At 46.8% G+C, this 19,920-nt stretch overlaps 1 protein-coding gene across 16 annotated transcripts in view; it reads left to right on the top strand.

Moving 5' to 3' along the window:
- The window catches only part of Rdl (Resistant to dieldrin), a 62,188-nt gene that overhangs the window by 18,098 nt on the left and 24,170 nt on the right, over positions 1-19,920 (top strand). For 8 of the 16 annotated variants that reach the window (XM_076902805.1, XM_076902798.1, XM_076902808.1 and 5 more), the window contains exons 2-3: positions 13,538-13,635; positions 19,040-19,107. In XM_076902805.1, the coding sequence (XP_076758920.1) occupies positions 13,538-13,635; positions 19,040-19,107 (166 nt within the window). Of the gene's footprint in view, positions 1-13,537; positions 13,636-19,039; positions 19,108-19,920 lie in introns of those variants that run through there. The other 8 variants (XM_076902806.1, XM_076902803.1, XM_076902800.1 and 5 more) reach the window with 2 other exon arrangements.

Genomic DNA, 19,920 nt, shown 5'->3' with positions numbered 1-19,920 from the left:
GCTCTCCGTTGTCTTTATTGCCACTCGTTGCTCTTTTTACCAGCGACGCGTTTCACGATCACGAACGTGGACGATTAACCAAGATCGAAGATACAACGGCGGCCTGACAATGACTGCACCAACAAGCACGGGGTGCAACGACAACGGAACGAGGGGGATACCGACTCGTTGTCTTTATTGCGACTCCGTGGCCGGCTTATCTGCAGGACACGCGATGTTCCCAAGAGCCCTCCTAGATAACAAGTTTCTCCTCTAAAACGGCGAAGAACATCTTCCTCGTGTTATTGCCATAATCACTGTTACGACCGCCACTTAAAAAACTCGCGTCGTCCGCGGCGCCGGAGGGAGAAGGAATTTACCAAATCCAGGCGTCGCAGTTGCTCGTAGTTGTTCCCGGCAACTTTACTAGCCTGTGTTTTCCACGCTCCATGCGAAAACTTGTGCGCCATCTTCTCTAATTTCGATTCCATTATATTCCGCGTTTCGCCTCGCTGTGGGAAATTGCTTGTCTCCGTAAGTATTTTTTCGAACACCGGTGAAAGAAGTGGAAACTGCGTTCCAATAAATCTTCGACAACGCATACATTTCCATAGATGAGCGGATGACTTTGATTAGCCAGAATTCGGTGAGTATTTCTACGTTGGTATCCACATCGAGCGAATGAAATGAAATGCTGTTTTTGTACCGCGGTGAATTATTCGAAAAAACGGCGCGCAACGTTACATTAATCCGTAGCGTATAATTAACCACGATTTTAAGAATCACGGATAAATGTTTGCTCGTACGAAGATACTCGTACGTTGTCCAATATTCCGCCTTCGTCGTCAACGAGTCGACTATGTCGCAAGCTTTTCAATTTAACGAGCATAATTAATATACCACGGAGCATTTCGAACGGTAATAAACGAAAAAACATCCAACTAGGAATAAAAAAAACAGAGTCACGCAACAGACGTATTAGAGTACTAGCGCAGGGTTAACGCGAATTCCACGGAAAAATAGAGAGAGAGAGAGAGAGAGAGAAAGAGAGAAACAGAGGGAAACGGGAACGAGAACGGCAACCATAATTCAACCGTGTCCCGTTTTCCGCGATCTTAATTTTATATTTCATCGCGTGCACGCGCATCTATCACGCGCCAACCCTCCGCGGGCTGCGACCGTGGGATTCCATCGTAAAACACGTAAGTCGGTCGTACGCTCGTATCTGAAACCATGATCCTGGAACGATCCCCGGCGTCGAAGACGTTGCCAACACGACGTGGCTACGTGCAACCAGGCCAGGGGACTCGAATTTGATGGAAATCGAGATTTTCGACGCGCGTCCGAGACGAGCAGAGACGGGGGAGGAAGGGGCGAGGACGCGGGGGCGTAGGATTGAACGGGGACAAAGGGAAAGGCGCAGTATTCTTGGTTGAATAATATATGCTCTTGCCAAGAGGCTGCAGGATAAATGTAGTCGTATTTGCACAACAATTTCCAGCGTGTAGCTCTTGCACAGTGGGTCCCGTTTGCCGAACGAGGAGGTCGACGTTTAATGAGCCGTGTCTCACCCTCACCCTCACCCTCACCCTCAGCCTCACCCTCACCCTCGCCCTCGTTCTCGTCCTCGTCCACGTTACATCGCGAGGATCGTTTCACGCGTACGGCGCCCTGCCTTCTATTCGGACGAGCACGGAACATTAGCGTGGCTGATCACCACTGGTGAACTCGCGTGAAACAAATTTCATCGTGATTGACCGATCCTCGGCCGACGGAAGTTGACGTGCGGACAGCACTCGAGTAGAATCTCTTTAAATAATTATCCTTTTGCGATGAACGCTATTCCAGGACTTATGGAACGAATACTCTCTTTAAATTATGGTGAAAATGTATGGTACAAGTTTCGCAGAGGATTATTTAACTTGCAAATCATTTTACGAGCGAAAACGAGAGGAAATGTTGACAATCCGTTGCAACTGGCATAGTGAACTATGAAATTTTCAAGCGAAATAATTTCATTTCTCACAGTTTCGATGCATCGATGTTTATTGCACGATGATGATGGCACGATCAAATATAGTATTTCTTCGAAGATGATAGACGTGAATGAAACGTTGGATTATCTTTGTGGATTTTTCATTAAAAGCAGTGCTCCAGAATGAAAGAAACCGTTGAAGTGGGCTCGTGCTACATGTATTTCAATAATTAAAAAAACTCGTTTGTTGTTATAGCGGTGCTTTACTTTTCTAACAAGAAATCCAAGAAAACCCCCGCGGCAATCCAATACTTAAATGAGATTCTTGAGACTTTCACGGGCCGGGTGCTTGCAATTGAATCTATTACAAGAGTCCGGGTGTAAACCGTGCCCTTTAGGGAAATAATCCCGATGCTTCGCCACCATCGCAAACTGGCTTCATCCCAGATCTCGCAGCTCGCGGGTATTCTAGGAAGAAGCAGCTTGTATCTCGAAATCTTTAGTAATTTCAATCGTCAACTTTCCTCAACCTTTCTTTCCGCATTCTTTTATTAAACTTTTATCATTCATTTTGCGCATTTATCTAGTAAATAGACATTGGTTCCCTAGTTTGATAGAATATATCCACAGGGAAAGTCGAATATTTTCAACAGAAACCTACTTAAAACCTAGATTAACACCCGTTAATATTATAAAAAATTAGAAGCGCTAAAAAAACTTTGGGCCCTTATATCTCAGCAACGGATTAAGACATTGGGATGAAACGGAAACTGATTTGAAAGTTGGTGGCCAAATTTTATAACTAGGTATAAATGCACTCGTACGGAAATGAAACATTCGTATGTTTTCCGTATTTTTTTTTTGTCGCGCGACGAGCAGTACCGCCTTTGCAATGAGACGCGAGTTATTTGCATCCATAATCGCACTGTTTACAGGTATAGTAAATTTTGTTTTCCTTTCAGAGCTGTACAGTTGGGTACAAATATACTTTACGCGTGTATCGATGGAAGTTCGAGCAATTTTAAACTAACAATAACCGCAATCTAGCACTTGAACTAAAAGCAGGTCTTTCATTCGATGTATTGTCAAATCAAGCGCAATAACCGCGGAAATATTGCCGCGCAAGAACTGCAGAATCCGTCCCGAAAGCTCTTTCTCGCTTCCCATATTTACAATCGAAACACGGAAACTGGAAACGTCGACTTTAACTGGAAGAACGATCGGCCTGCCACGGAGCGGCATCGTGCAACGTTATTTTTTCGGGGTAATTTGCAGTCGAACGGTAATGGCCGCCAGACAAGGGGGCGAAGCGAGAACGAAGACAAGACTGATAGCGATTTAAGCGTAGCACCGCGGTGGCTCGACTAATAGGACTTCCTCGTCTTTCTCAGCGACCGCCGGCGCTCAGTGTCGCTTACCTAAATACCGGAAGTGGTTGCCTGGAAAGCGGCGACGCTCTCACAACGCGATGGTACTCTCCTTAAGCCGGCCTGAAACAAGAAACACGGATGAAAGGAGGATTACGGTCGCGCGTGCGCGCGCGGACTCGCGCAACCACCCTCGCGACGTCTGACAAGCGGCTACCGGGCGAAACGGATAGATTAAGCATTTTTTCCCTGTTCTGGCATCTATTCGCCATTGGCATCGAGGATCAATTTTTGTGCAGTTCGCAATTTTGCACGAAACGTCGATTACATGAAAATTGAATTCACCTGATCGTCGTAGGGTTTACGCACGTTCTTGTTCTAATGTTTTTTGGAATTTTTACGAAATATGAGAGCCTTCCGTCTCGAAGACTAGTTTTCAAATTTCTAAGCAAACGAGAATCAGAGGACGCTAAATAAAATTGTAAAGCGGGTGTCGCAGCTGAGCGCATTCTTGAATTACGCTCGGTTTGCAAAGGGTGTACAAAGCTCTCGGAAGCCTCTAGATTTGAATCAAGTCTTGCACAGTCATGTATAAACGTCAGAGAGCAGCGTCACCGCGAGGCAATTCATTTTTCAAACATGACTGGATGGTTCGGAGAAAAATTTTATCCGATTCCCTTATGAACCAACGAATTTCGCTGGTTTAATTTAAATATCTCGCATCCGTTCTTTAATTACGATATCCCTTCAAAACATCGTCGAAACGAGGTGGAAAAAGAGGAGACGGGGGAACTTAAACGAGCCGTGTGAACTCGCTTTAAAATGAAAAAGGGACGACCTCGCCTTTCGAGGTACGTTGAAAATTCTCTAATTCATTATGTTCCACGGGCAGCCAGGCTCCGGCTTTGTTACTACGCGCAAACACAGCCCGCACGCCACGGAAAACACCCTCTCCCTGACTTTTTACGTTATTTCCCGTTGAAAACCGTGATTCGTTGAGAATCAGTGACCTCTGGCTGATGTGAAAAGAGGGACGCGCACGAGATAAAAGCACGAGCAGAAAGAGAAGTAAGAAGACGGGAGCGCGAAACGCGCGGGAAGAAGACGAGGGCACCGCATGTCTACGTCCTTGTAACGATACGGCCGTATTAACGCGCGTGCAAAGTTCACCAGGGGATGCCATCGCATCGTGGCGCGCGGTTGTTTTCGCAAGCTTGAACCAAATACGTACACACAGCCAAGGGGTTAACCGAGCGCGTATCCCCCTGGTATCGTCATAACCCACATAGAGGGCGTCACACCGACGGGTTGAAAGGGGTGCGAAGGCGAGAGGGGCTGGCCGGTGACGTCAAATTCGCGCATACAGCCTCACACAGATGCGCACTCGATAAGCTTTGCTGGATACTGCCTCTTCTCTTCACCCTTTTTCCATCCTAACTATCGAACTATGACGTAAACCATCTCGCGAACGGTTTCCCATTTATCTTCGGCCCCTTAATTTCCTCCGGAAAAATCGAAAGCCGCGGTGCAGCCAGCCAGAGGTGCAACACATTTCTGCGTCAAAGTGTCAACTCGACGCGGATTCGCCGGCGAGGACGCGCCCGGATTTTCGACGCGGTTCCGAACATCTGTTTCGCTGTATCGTTAATTCGGCGCGAGCCGAGATACCGGGCTTGAATCCGTAATTTCGGGGCTGGAGAATTTATCGCGCGAAACGAGACGGTCGCGCAAACGTTTGTTGGAGCGAATTCAAATATTTATAGTGCCGGATTAAAGTGACGTCGAGATAAACCTTGTTAAAACCGAATGTCCCCGGCTAGATGTAACTCGTGACGATTTAACGAGCACGGAATATGTCGTTTGCGCTTGGCAAAAATTCATGACATAATATATTCAGCAATCAGTGTTGTTGTACTCTTCGATCAGGCTTAAGAGAAGCGCACAGGTTACAGATATTGTGTCATTTGAACTAGAAAAATAATTGGTAATTTCCAGTTGAACGACGACAGGATCTTGCGCAAATAAAACATAGATTTGGATAAAAGCAGCAGGTAGTAATTCGAGCGGAAAAATGTCAAAGTGTTAAGGGTTGCCTATTTCAAGCGGCATCGTGAACAATGTGTCGCGTAAAGGGGCATCTAAAATAGATCATCTGAATAATTCATTTGACTTGCATTTGACAATAGCGAAACACAGGTACGACTATCTATATTAATCTTATTCCTTTCCGTGGGGTATTTTTACACCCTCTTAAACCGTAATAAAGTATAATTAACCTCGATAGCTAATCTATGCTTCATTTGCACGTTCCTGATTTTACATTCATACAAAATTTCTCTCTAATTATACGCAACGAGTCGCTTCAACCCTTCGCCCGTAAATTCAGGATTATCCTGATATATTCAAGCGGAAAAGGATAGCAACGGCGATGGCTAACGAAAAAGCCATTGAAAACGGTTAAAACGAACGTTTTACCGCGTGCATTAATTATAGTACTCCCGACGAGAATGCGGATAGGGGGTAAAAAAGGCGCATTGTACTTACTTAGGCGGGGTCGGTTCGCATTCGGCATTTAATTATCCCGGGACCCCCAATCTTGGTTAGCCGACAATGAGAAGTAACTCACCGGGGCGCCTTTATTAAAACGAATAACCGGCGAATGTGTACGGGAAGTGATGCGTTCCAGCGGAGCAGCAACCGTTTTAATTGAATTTTAAAACGGCCACGGGAACCGCTTTGGCGATATTCCAAACAGCTTTCTACGTCTCCGACTTCGGGGCAATTGTCTTCCGTTCGATTAAAAATCAACGGAAATGGCTGGGAGTATCGTTGAACGCGCCGTTTAACAGAGGACAATGCTCGAGTCCTGGACGCGGAACTTTTAAAAATGGTAAAAACCTCGGCACCGTCGGGCACAAGTGTCCCACATCGAAAAGCACGATAACAAGAACGGAAATTTCGAACGGTTTCCGGCGCTGCTACGGGAGATCGCTATTATTCGAAAGCTTCGAAAGACTTGTTAAAACTCAACAGTAGCAACGAAGCCAAATAGTTTGCGGTTTTGTTTTAAGTTCATCGAAGGTATCCTGGTTGTCTGTGGAGGCCAAACAAGGGTATTTTCCCTTCTAAAAATTAACCACGATACTTTATTCGCTGCCTTAAAACAACAGTTTTACAGAGGAATTCCCTTTTTTTTATAACTGGTCCCATAAATACGTAGTAAACGGGGTAGCACCGCATTAAATATAGTTTCATTGCCCATTCATGTAACCGATGAAAAATACATCGTTGTATCAACCGCGAATATTTTAAGCCTCTTTTATATTTTAATGCGCGCCAATCTGTATGCGTTCATTAAAAACGGAACACTTTCAGGAAATTTATGCAAACGTTTGAGAAGTTCCAAGAACCTAGAAATTACACGAATCTACCCCTATTCTCGAACAAACAAAAGTTCCAATTACTCCTCCAGGAATATCGTTCAGGGCTTCGGAAAGATGCTCAAAGTTTTCAAATAAAATATTTCCAATCGCTTCGCAAACTACAAAGCTGTACAAAATCTCTCTCTCTCTCTCTCTCTCTCTCTCTCTCTCTCTCTCCCTAGCTACCCCAAATTTTCCAATGTTCAAAATAAATATATTTCCAATCGCCTTTCGTAGAATATTACCGACAATAAATAGAAAAAAAAATCGCTCTCGAAGCTTTCGCGCCAACGCCGTCGAACTTTCCAACATCCCGGGGTATACTCCCTCTCCCCGCGGTTAATCCTCTGTACATGATCGATCCCGCGTGAATTTCGCGCGAGATTTTCGCGGTCCGTTGCCGACGAAAGCCGCGAAGGATGAAAGGATCCGCGCGGTGGGGCCGGCAACTCATTTGGACAGTGACAAATGGACGCGGCGGTGCGCGCCGCGTTCCAACGTTAAATGTATCTGGGTCCGGTGTTCAGATTCGATGGATGACTAGCTCGTATCGGCATTTCGAATTCCTCCGCCAGCTTTTTCTCCCCTCGTTATCTGCACGGCCGTCCGTCCGTGAACGCGCTTTTCCGATCCCATTACGCGCGTTATTTATTACCGGTCGCCGTGTGAAAATAGCACCGCGCGACGTCAATGGAGGCGTCGTCTGTTAATTATGCGGCAACAGGAAAGCAGAGGGAAAGATAAGACGAGAGGAGAGGACGATGTAGGAGCGAGCAACCGGGGATGTTAAGGAGTGTCGTTACATTTTTCCGTGAAACGTAGAAAAATCCAAAATACCTCTGCGATTGTCTGTCGGTAACCAACCAGAGTTACCGTCTGCTGCCAGTAAATTAATGGAATGGATGAGCTTTAAATATGAAGCGTTAATATAATATGAATCACTCCCTAAAGTGTAAAACTGGTACTTCTACATATTCCAAGATTGTTATTAACTGAGATTTACGCGAATGTTTTCAAACTTCCAGGTACTCGTATCTGCGACAAATATTAATTTCTGAAAAAAAGTGTATGCTATTTCTTTAATCGGACTTCTAAAGAGTAGATAACGCAACAGAGTGGTACCGCTCTAAAAACCGGCACTCAAAATACGTCCCGCTGGTAATTCTCACCGAGTCTCGTAAAAAAGAAAGGTAGCACTTGCAGGGTCCCTCGTAAAACCCAGCAGACAACCGCAGCAATGAATTCGCCAAGAACGTGTAAATGAAACAGACTGCCTCCCGATGTTTCAACCCCCGTTCAACAGTCTCGCCCCCTCGGCTCGTCAACAACGTTAACAGGGAACGAAGGCCGAGGGAAGCGGGAGAGAAAGATAGAAATTTAATCAGCATTCGCGTTCATTAGCATGAACTAACGGCGAACTAATTCTGACTGGAACAGCCGACAGAGAAATATAGGGGTGGTTAGGGAGGGAAATTTGTTGGCGGCGCGGCGATAAAAAGTACACACGCGACACTGACCGGAAGGATGCGTCCGCGCACTTACCGGCTTCCTGGCTGTGGTCGAGCGTGTAAATCGGTGCCGAAATTAGCGTAAATCACACTGAAAAGCGTTTTCATTTGCTCTCTCTCTCCCTTTCTACCAGTTATGTACAGCGTCCGGTGACCAGAATATAACCCGGTTTTTCGTTCGTGCCCCACACCGGCCCGCTTATCATGAATAATTCATAACCGATACCCAGGCCGAGCGTTGGCTGTTTGGCAAAGGAATAAAGAGGAGGAACGGCGATCGTTGGGCGGGCGAGAAAGGACACTCGAGGGGTGGGAAGAATCTTAGGTGAGGCAACGATCGATCGATAAAAGAGTAATATGTTAATTGCGGTTAATATGATTCTCGTAGATATTATTATCCCTAACAGTGTCAACGAGACGTATCAACTGTTCTTCTCTGTCATGGAGAGAATGAATGTATTTAAAGCAAAAAAAAATCGTTCTCCGATCTTTACATCAAGACTGTGTACGCGGAGATTTTTTGCTAAGAATGATGGCAGCGAAGTTAGGGGGGGGGGGGCGTAGCGAGGCGAACGGACGCAAGAGATCGGCCACGAGGGGCTGCGCTTTTTACTGTCTGGGACAGTAAAGCTGGTTCCACCAGGCTGATCACAAATCAAATCGAGAAGAGGTATGGCACGGTTTCGTGGAACGATCGAGTGGAAAGAAATTCTTGGATATACACTGCTCGCTACGTGCGGTACATGTTCTGCGGCGACTCTTGATCTTCTTCCTTTTTCATCCCGCTTCTTGGCAAGCGCGGAGAGACAACAAATGGAAGATGAAGTTGTCGCGGGCGTGGCCAGGAAACTATATGCGACGCAACAAATTCGTAAAACGAATAAAGAACTGTTGGTAAAACCTCGCGAACAGCCTTGCGAGCTTGCCATTTGAAATTCGATTAAACGAACGAAAATATCCCGAGACAGCTCGGACCCTTTAAAATCGGAGAACGTCGCAGAGGAACGCGCGAAGCACCGTGAACAAAAAAAAAAAAAAAGAAAAAAAGCGAAGAAGCTACGCGATAAACGAGCGCGAGTAATTCTTCAAAGGGCCAGAAACGGTCGGTAAGGAAAGCGTAGGCGAGCCTGCTGACATTTCCGAAGGGAGCTCTCAAAAGGCTGTTTCCCGGGGTGCGCGTGTTTCACGCGCGGGGGACACGCTTTGCGCGCTTTGGTCCCAACGGTCGCGACCAGTCGCTCAACCCGAAGGACGCCATCCGAATGTTCTCAGCGATCGAAAATGTCATCCGTCGAGGACACTCTGCCCTTTTTCCCGCCTCTCGTTAACAACGAGAGCAGGCAGAGACGACTACGGATCGCTCGAGTTGAAGTTGATTAAAGGAGTAGGCGTTCGTCGACGCGGGAATCGAGTCGAGTGGAGGAAGAAAAAATGCAAAAAAAAAAGGGGAAAGGAGAAGGAAAACCGGGTGGATGGGGGCCGTCAAAGGCAGCTGAATTTCGAATAACGATTTGGCACGCCGGAACTGGGACGATATTTTCCCGTTTCGGGCCGTACGCAACCCGGAGAGATATGGCCGCGCGGCGACGTTTTATATAAAGGGAAACTTTCCGGCGGCGGGCGAATTAATCACACGTGACTCCGCGCCGCGAACTCCGTAGCGCATTTAATCCGCCGGAATTTACCGTGCACCGAAGTTTACGACACTTTGGAATACGACGATTCCACTTTCCGCGCAATTAACGTCGCTGCTCCTCGACCGTCGACATTTCTTTCTTCTCCCGTAATTTTGATACTAATGAGCTACAACGATGGCTACGCGATCTGAAAGTGAAATTTCTCGTTGCACTTGCAATATATTTAGCTCTGAACAAAAATTTCGGACTTTGCGTGGAAAAATCGGATCGAGGCGTTTATAGCCGACCATATAACGGTCGATCGATAGCTATTACACGGGCCTTATGAGACTTTGAATCGTTTCGCGAAACACATTCCCAGCGATTATGATCTATTTGCATTCTCCCTACGCTACGTGTTCATTAGTAGGAACGCAACAACGTTGCCGAGGCCGGCCGAAATTGTACCATCCCCCGTAATTTAATATAAATGGATCGCGAGGCTCCCCCATTATCCGCGGAACAAGAATCTACCAACACCTAAGCGCGGCTAGAGACGGTGTGTATCCTGCACGTTCTCAACGGCGTCGCTGTTATTCGCACCCTTGTTCTAAGAGCGGTTATCTGCGTTTAATCGATACGCCTAACCTCTGACCTATTATCGTAACCTGGCTGGCAAGTTGTTCGCAGATATCGTTGCGCAAGATTTAGTTCGCAGCGTGTACCTGCCGAGAGTTGTCCGATAAATCGGCCTCCATGATACACACGCGTACGGTCAAAGCCACTTCCGCTCGGTGCACTCGTCAGCCATCTCTTTTAAAAATAGTGAAACGACGCGCGACGTTCCAGCCGGATCGGCTTTCGCGCGGATGCATCGAATGATTACCGGTCCCTTGTTTGATCGAAAAATCCCGCGTACAGAACGTCACGGCGGATGACGAATCAGGAGGACACTTTTATACGATGGCCGGATATCCCGACGATGGATCGCCACGCGGAGGCTAAGCCTGAACTTGAAAAGAGCATCCTCCAGGCGCCCGATAACGATTGTCGTGAAATACGTTCTCTGCGTACTCGAGGAAATTTATCGCTATCAATTCGTATATCGAATCGGACGTATCGGAAAATTGGAGCGCGATGTTGATTAAAAGTACGACAGTATCGAAGAATTTTAACGATCAATAAAAGAAATTTCAAAAAAAATTCTTGATAAACTGATTTCGTTCGCCAAAAATTAATAGGAAAATTTCCGAAATATTGGAAAATTCTATTAGATTCCATCAGCGTGATTCTACAAGCGACTCAGATTTCGGAGGTTTCGAAGATTCGGGAGGTTTTACGGATCGAAGAGCCGAAAAATCCTGGCGAGCCCGATACTTCGAAATTCCGTGGGTTTCTACAATCTTCTGAAACTTGTCGAATCCCTAGAGCTCCCCGGAACCGCAGGTATAATTGAAATACCCCGAAATTTCCCAAACTGTCAAAAGCAATGGAACTCACTGATACCCTTAGGACCGCTGAAACCCCTACATCCCTTAGGGACATCCAGGAATCCTGACGCAGCCTAATGCCTCGTGAAACTTCCGGAATCACCAGGACTCTCGAAACTCCGAAAATTCCGGCAACCTTCGAATCAATCAGAGTCCTTTAACTCGTCCTCGTATTACGCTGCTTCCTTAAACTTCCTACACTTGGAATTCACGACTTCCTCGCATTCGATTGCCACATTGTCGCCACTGTGCTTCAACAAGTATCATCAATTTACTGCCATTCATTAATTGTCCGCCTTTGATATAATTTAAAGAAAAATTAATACCAGTTAATCCCTTTTGCGAAATGTATCGATCTACTCGTCCATCAACTATCATAGCTGCAGTAACGTTGTAGGAAAACGAGTCGAAGGTAATCAAGGAAATAAAATTCCCTAGTTCAATTTTGAAAGCGTCCTATATGCGGCTACGGTGACAATGCGAGTCGCGATAGTGGTGCAAGGCATCGTTTAACAGCGAAGGGATGGACGATCGCTCGAATTTCAACGGTACCACCGAACAGAACCGCGATAATTGAGGCTCGCGCGAAGCCTCAGCGCCGCCCACCATTGTCGCATCAGCAAGTTAACTTCATCACGCGTAAGGTCATTTATTCCACCAGCTATCTCGATCGAGTTGACTTTCACACCTGACAAAGATCACGGCTGGAGGGTATCAGTCAGGGTTGAACGTGTGATTTTGATCGAACGGCCGAACGAAACAAGGACCTGCCGCTGATACGTGACCGTACACAAAGACCGTTCATCGCCTTCGTTTTCTTCATTTTAGCTATTCAAATCTATCACAAAATTTACAACAAAAATATTTTACTAATGTTAGGCTTTTAATATTTGCTAGCTTCGATAAATTCCTTACACGTTGCTCGTTCCAGCCGTGTGTGAATACCAACGAAATGGAAAATTTTTCTCAAGTTTTTATCAAGAATCTATTCAATTTCGTAGATTCCGATTAATTACCGATTAATTGACTCACCAAGCCTGTATCTGCCGATCCGATAAGCGGAACCCGAGCATCCAGCATTTTACGCATTTAACCTTGTATACGAGTCTTTTCGTGCTCGAATACGCTACAGAAACCGCCACGATCGCTCCTTTCCGCTTCGAGAAAATCACTGGGAAACACAAGAGGGGGGAACGATAAATTATCCGCTATTGGAGAAGCCTCGCATATTAAAAAGCTATTAAGCGTTGGATATTAGAGAGAGATATATCTCCCTTCCGCTTTCTTCCGCGATGCTTTTAAAAATAATTATTGGAAGAAAATAAAAGCATCGTACGGTTGGAGTTTAATCGCTCAGATTAAATTCGAGTTGAATGTTTTTTATGCCAATTAGGTTAACGTACACGAGAGGCGCGTATTGTTAAGTAATACAAGAGTCCGATTTGACATGGACGTGAAAATTGCAAAGGTATCGATATTCTTTAACGTTTTCCTCTCGAAATATAGAAAGAAAAAAGTGGAACGACGTTCGGATCCACTGGTGGATCACGGTGTTGGATAAAGCCCGGATAATATTTCAATGACAAGCACCGGTTTACACATCGGCTCTGGAATATAATTATCTCTTGCCTTTTCACGTCATTGATCATTTGAACGCGTTAGCGCCGCTTGTACGCGTCAAGAGCAGATTTTTCACTCGGCCAGGGAAACGCGACTGAACCGCGCGAATCAGACGCACGCCCATTTACTCGACACAAAATCCCGTGTAACCGTGGACAAAAGTACAGTTCGCGGGTTAAAGCGCTTCTCGTTGATGGATAAAAATATCCGAGCGGCTGGAACGAAAGAAAATAATGATAATAATAGACTGAAGAGGGACGAGGGAAGAAACGAGCCGGTGTCCTGAATTGATAGTCGCATCCCTCTCTCGGAATTAAAGCGCGGCAGAGGGCTCTAAAATACTTTTTCAAACTTCCCCGGTACGCGGGCGAAACTTTAATATCCCCAGCGTGGCTTTAAACATCGGACTTACCCTTCGGTATCGTAACTCCCGGCACGTCAGTCATATTAAAAGCGTTTCCGACTCTGTGCATGCCACTAAGCTGGCCCCGTGTCGCCAATTTCGCGCAGCCTGCAACTTCCTCCTCTTTCTCAAAATCGTTATCCTTTTTATATTGCAGAACCGGCGGGGGCAGTATGCTGAACGACGTCAACATCTCCGCGATATTGGACTCGTTCTCCGTCAGCTACGATAAAAGAGTAAGGCCGAACTACGGAGGTGAGTAGGGGATACGACGTTTCCTCCTTTCTTTTCTAATTTTTTTTTTTTTTTTTTCTCTCTCTTCTTTACCCTCCCGCCTATCGACAGTCTGATCATTCGGCCACTTATCTGTGGTAGCGTCGACATATCGTGCGCAAAACCGCAATCACTGGCAACACGGCAACAGACGCGACTTAACGACGCCCGCCTAACTAATTTTTCGCGCCCTGACTAACGTTACCTAACGACAACCGTGGCGTAGAGAATCGGAGAGGTTTTGCCTACGATGTTCGATTACTTTCGCATATACCTGCTTACTCGTCGCATTTCTGATAGTCGTTGCACGGACTGAGCGTATCCGGGGCTCTGTTTCGCAGCGAACGGGGTTGCACCCTCGTACGACCCGATTATTTTATCGAGCGCCCTTGCGGCGTTGGTGTCCGAAGACGGAACCCGACTTCGTTCGCTGCGAGCATCGGACGAAGATTGCAACGTGTGCTTGGACTCGTGATCGAATGGAATCACCGGCTGGAGAGCGGCTGGATAGCGGTGCTGAAACGCGACGTCTCTAACGAACGAGACGGACGGCAGAAAGAAGAGAAAAGGGGGGGATAAAAAGGTTGACAGCGATCCGGGATGATCGTGGTAGTTTTAATGGGTGTAACGGGAACGCGGAGACCGCGGAACACGGACCGGAAGCGTTGATCGGTACGCGACAAAGGGATGAAAGCGCGACGGCTACGCGGGAGGAACAGAGAACCGGGAAAACTCTGGAAAATATTTCTGACGCCGCTTACTCTTACGTCGGGAGCGATACGGAAAAGAATATTCGGGACAATGGGGTGCAAGCTGGTAGGCGTGTACCTTTCGCCGTGCAGTGGAAAAGGCTCAGCCAGAGGCGGACACGATGCGGCGGGGGTGAAAACGAACCCCCTTCGAATCGCCGAGTGACTCGCGAGTCGTTCGCCGTTGAAACAGTAAACAATGCAGGGCAGCCTTTGACGATCACGATATTTCGCGAGGAAATCAGGAACAAGTCTTATTCCCGAGGAATCGTAAACGTCCCCGTATTTTATCGCGACGAATTTCGAATCCCGACTGGATTGCTACGATTCCTTTAAAAAGAACGATCCGGGGGAAGATATACGACGACGGTTTCCATATCTTGCGCTCTAGCGATTGCTTTCGATTCGTCGCAGGCGTAGAATAACGATCGTTATTGTTTCGGTTATTTCGAAACTTGATAAGTAAGGATAAATAATTCGGAGCTTGTTCGTCTTACCGTACGGCAGAAAACGTGTAACGAGATATACAGGAATGCTCGTATGGACAGAACTGTTCTCGATTTCAATCTAGTTGTAGAAGGAAAACCGTTCATGGAAATATTGCACTGGCGTATGAAATCTTTACCGATTTCTTCGAAAGAAAACCATTCGATCTTGTACGATCCGTCGCGTGGCGGGACGACGGTTGACGTTCGAGACGCCGACAGCTGAAATTCGTTCAGACTCGAGGTGGATCGAAGCCGGTGTTCGAGTTCTGTAACGGATAATCGATCGTTTTCGATGTCCACGATAAAGTTAAATTTTCGGGCAGCCCCGTAGAGGCTGGGCGGGGCTGGAGCGCTTCGATAAAACTTGGATCGATGCTGGGACGCGGCACGGGTTGCCACGGGTTGCCACGGGTTACCGTTAACGGCATCTCTTGCTCCGGCCACACTATGCAACACTGTTCTTCCCCCCTTCGATTACGATTTCAACGATGAACCGTCTCCCTTTGTCAGCCTGTGCGCGACGTCCCGTTCGTGGACTTCCGCTGCTGGATCGGGAGTCGAAGAATCGCGGAATCCTTGCAGGATATGGGAAAAGTCGTTCGCGCTCGGTTAGTCCAGATGAACTCTCACTTTCAACGTTGTCGCGTGATTTTCCTCAAGGACGCGCAACAATCTTCTAGATCTGTACTCGAGCTTTCAAGCTGGGGATCAATTAAGATTCGATGAGATAAAGAATTGATTATCGCACCGATCAGTCGATGTTAAAGCGGATAGCGTTCAAAGTGGTTAATCAATTTCTGATCAATTAGGTCGACCGAAATGAAAAGTAATTAGATTTCTTATCAGTGGCCAATATTGAAGGAAGTCGCAGTCGAATCGGTATTCGGAGCAATCAATCAGCTGACACTCGAGTTAGTCAACCGATCGTTGGTCAACCAGGAAGGATCAGTTCTGCCAAGAAGCAATTAGGTGCCACTTAGAACTAAGGCTTCGAGCAATTACTCGCAGTCGCCACAGTTGTTTTAATCGCTTCCTGTTAAACGAATGGAGCTACTTAGGAAACGAACCAATCGGGGCACGGCGAGACCTGCTATCGAACTTTAAAACCGCGACTAGGCCCAGCGATAGAAGAAGAGGAGGCGGTGTAGAATAGGTCTTGGCGACGAAACCGCAGCTAACAAGATCGTCCGAGGTAGTTCTGGCGGAAAATTTCGTACGCCTCCACCCGCGAACGTGTCCAGGTTCCAGTGGGAAACGGTAAACAGCAAACACGCTTTATTTATTCCCCGACAGACCGAACGCGCGCATTCATTTTCATTCCTGGTCCGATCCCGTGCTGGGACACGTTCCAGGAGCGACTCCTGACGCTGGCCTCGAGCCACGATGACCCGCGGAGGCACCCCACAACTGCGGTTTCTTGCTCCTTTCCCGCGGGAGACAATGCCGGGGTATTCGAGACCTCCGAAAAGTGTGTCGACCGCGCGAATTACTCCGTGGAAACAGCACCCTATCAGTTCTCTCGTTTCGCCCGAGACGATCGATTCTCTTGGCATTCTGGGCTACTTTTAGAATTGCGCGCAGAAACCCACCCTCCCTCTCGCTCTTCGAGGTCCCGATTCCTCGTCGGTTATTCGAGCGAGGCTTCCCCGCGGTATATTTTCCAAATAAAGAGTGAAGAGGAGATGAAGGAATGTAAAAAACAGCAAAAAAAAAAGCAAAAAAAAAAGCAGAAAACACAGGAAAAAAAGAGAAACGCGAAGCTATAACTGGTGTCGCGAGCGAATCGATTCAAGCGCGGAGAGTAAAATAGCAAACAGGCGTCATAAATAAAAGGGTCGATCGTGGAATTTCATTCGGTACTCGCCGTTCGCTCTTTCGTGGCTCGCCTCGATATTTCGCTCTCGTCCAATAGAATGCATTATACCCCGGCGCGTCTCGAATTTATCGGCGGCCCAGTAAAAATGCCTATAAATCCCAGGGAGAATTTTCAATGGCCTCTCTTATTTTTACCACGCCTCTGCCCGAAGCCCGCATGAAGCGGCACGGAATCGTATATCGGGGCGCTGCGCGGCGAATCGTCGATCTCCGCGGCTGGATGGAGCCACGAGACAGCCTGGATTTACCGGGTTCGTCGAATACGAGCTTTTAACATTTAAAATTTAGATGGATCCCCCCTCCCCCCCCTCTCCCGCGGATATTACGGACAGGCGAACGGGATATCCCGCATCCGCCGTGAGATAAACAAGCTTCTTCGTGGCTCCTCTCGACCAACCGGGCTTCGTTCGATATTCTCTAAAGCGCGGCTGGATTTTCAGACTGCGGTTTTCCACCCTCTGGTCAAAGGTCTGCATAAAAATAACTAAATACGTGACAGGGAACCCGGTATGCCTAGCGTTTCCGTCAGGTTTTCTTAAACGACGTCCCTGAGGCTCGCCTATATTAGCAAGCAAACAATTCGATCGATGACTGGCTACGTAATTCGATATAGTTCAAGGACTCCGGTGCAATGATGCGCTCCCGAGTGTTCGTTAAACTGCTGATCGATGGAGGGCATAAAGATTCGTTGTTACCAGCAACAATGTGGCGACGCGAGTGTCTTCCGTGCTACGGTGTATCCAATACTCGTTTCGAAGGCATTTTAATAAAGTGCGAATATTGAGACGTTGAGGCGACGATATCGAACACTGACGGGTGATTGAAGGTAACGAATAAGAGTAACAGAGGAGAAATTCATCGCGTAGCAATGTACAATAATAAAGAAGTATTTGAATCTCGTAAATAATTTGAAATTTTTAAAACAGAGCGGATGAATATCGCGTAATATGCGTCTCGATTGTGAACAATTGAGAAATTTTTTCATCTACGGAATCCTTATCCTTATTTATCTCAGACAGAAAGCGCGGGATGAGCTTTCAGATTTAAATACAAGAAGCTGAAACGAATTTTCGTTGCCAGAATGAAATTATATGCATAACAATACAGAAATTCTAGATTATGTACTACGCTGGTGAAGAAAAATAGAAACCTAAGAGCACGCAGAACCAGTTGTCAGTGACACGAATATTCCTCGCCAGCAATTCGTTTCAACCGTTGCCTGCCTTTTTTTTATTTCTTCCGTCTCTCTTGTTTCACCCCCCCCCTCTCTGCCCGCGTTTTCCCCCGCTTTTTCCGAAACACGTTCTCGCGGACGATTGGCTCCGAGAGGTAAGCCATAGCAACGCATTTCAATTAACTCGATACCACATTCGTTCGGTGCGTTTTGCAACGTGTACGTCGGCCCGTCATTGTGAAATATGCGTCCCATATGGGACGTTCCTCGACGCGCGCTATAGGGTTTTAAAAACACCCCAGAAATGGAAATGAAGATATATCGACGAAATGGCGCGCGATGCCGCTGGCAGAGCTGTTGTTTACGAGTCAACTTTACCGTGGAAATGTCTGCTCTAACGATTTTCTTCGTTGACTAACTTTCTCGCCCCTTATTTTTCACTTCCTCCCCTTCGAACTTGTCCGACACAGCTACCCTATTTTACTTTCTTAATCAAATTCTAGAGCCAGCCGTCGAACTATGTTTATGAACTTTACTTCTTCGTCCGAGTTTAGTCGTTACGTAGGAGAAATTTCGTATTTAATAGTGCATTAAGGGGTAAAAGCATATGTAGCGAGCGATCGATTCTCAGGTATGAAAAGGGAAAGAATCGAGCTATACGATCAACAGATTCTCCCTTCCCATGTCTGCTTTACGAAATAAATGGAAAACCGATCGACGTTTCAGCACCGCGTTCAAGGTATCAATGAATCTCTAACGACATGCCCAAGCACACGTGCCGAAAAAAAGAGTAAACGATGATCCTGGTGGTCCTCTAATCGAGAGTAATTACCACTTTCAGCGATCCATCCGACGTAGCGATACCACTTAATACCCATGACATTCGACACTCACAATAAATATTCACGAAATGAAACGAAAAAAGCCAAAAAAAGAATAAAGTATACCATACATACATACGTATCTAGAAACTGAAATGAGAATGATACGAACAAATAATTTAACGATCAGTGAATTAAAAAAAAGCCATAGTCACCTCATCGTGTAACTTGTCCGCGGCCGGAAACGGCCGACTCAGTCTGACTAACCTTCGATTTCAGGTCCTCCTGTCGAGGTGGGCGTCACCATGTACGTCTTGAGTATCAGCTCGCTATCCGAAGTGAAAATGGTACTATGCCTCTAGGTCTTACTCAGTCATTAACGCTGAAAATCGATTACCAATCATTCCGATCGTTCGACTAAAACATATATCTCCCAGCCCCCCACCCCCCAACCCCCTTTTGCCCGAGTAACCACTTCTCTTTTTAGTGCCCGTTTACTCGAAAAAGAACGATTGCCGCCAATCGTTCCAGCCACGATCTCTCATGTACATACCAACACGGTGCACAGACACACGAACGGACGTACGTCCAGACACGTAACCGACACACACACATACACACACGCTCGACAAAGCGAAATTGCTCCGAAAAAGTAACATCGAACAACAAAAGACACGAATGCGTACTTGTAACTACACGTACACACATATACGCGCGCGCTCACACACACACACACATACACATTGGATGCATGCACGCGCACAGGAATGCTTAGATTCCCTCTGAAGTTCCGTCTTTGGTTCCCATTTCGCTGGCACAACATTCGCCGATGATCGAACCACGCTCTATCGCGATATTTTCAACCTCGACTCGAATATTCGCAACGCTTTTCCCGGAATGTACGAGTTTCAATGTTTGATAGAATTTTCCAGACGGCGGTTCCGATTGGAAATCGGTGGCTCGCGCGCTAAGTCGTCCCCGCGATCGATCGAGACGAGACGCGTGCACGGGATAGTCGATTAATCGGGGCACGGGCGCAGGAAATTCGTAAGGTTTAATCCGGTTCTATCGTGGGTGGGAAAGGGTTGGAGCAAGGGTTGGAGAGTCCGATGGGACGAGGCTCCCGCTCGGTCGGCCATTTCGCTCGCTTGCTCGTTCGT

This window comes from Xylocopa sonorina, chromosome 10 (genome assembly GCF_050948175.1).
Source record: "Xylocopa sonorina isolate GNS202 chromosome 10, iyXylSono1_principal, whole genome shotgun sequence".
NCBI lineage: Eukaryota > Metazoa > Arthropoda > Insecta > Hymenoptera > Apidae > Xylocopa > Xylocopa sonorina.
Note: the sequence above shows the minus strand (reverse complement) of the source record. Positions and strands in the feature narration are given on the sequence as shown.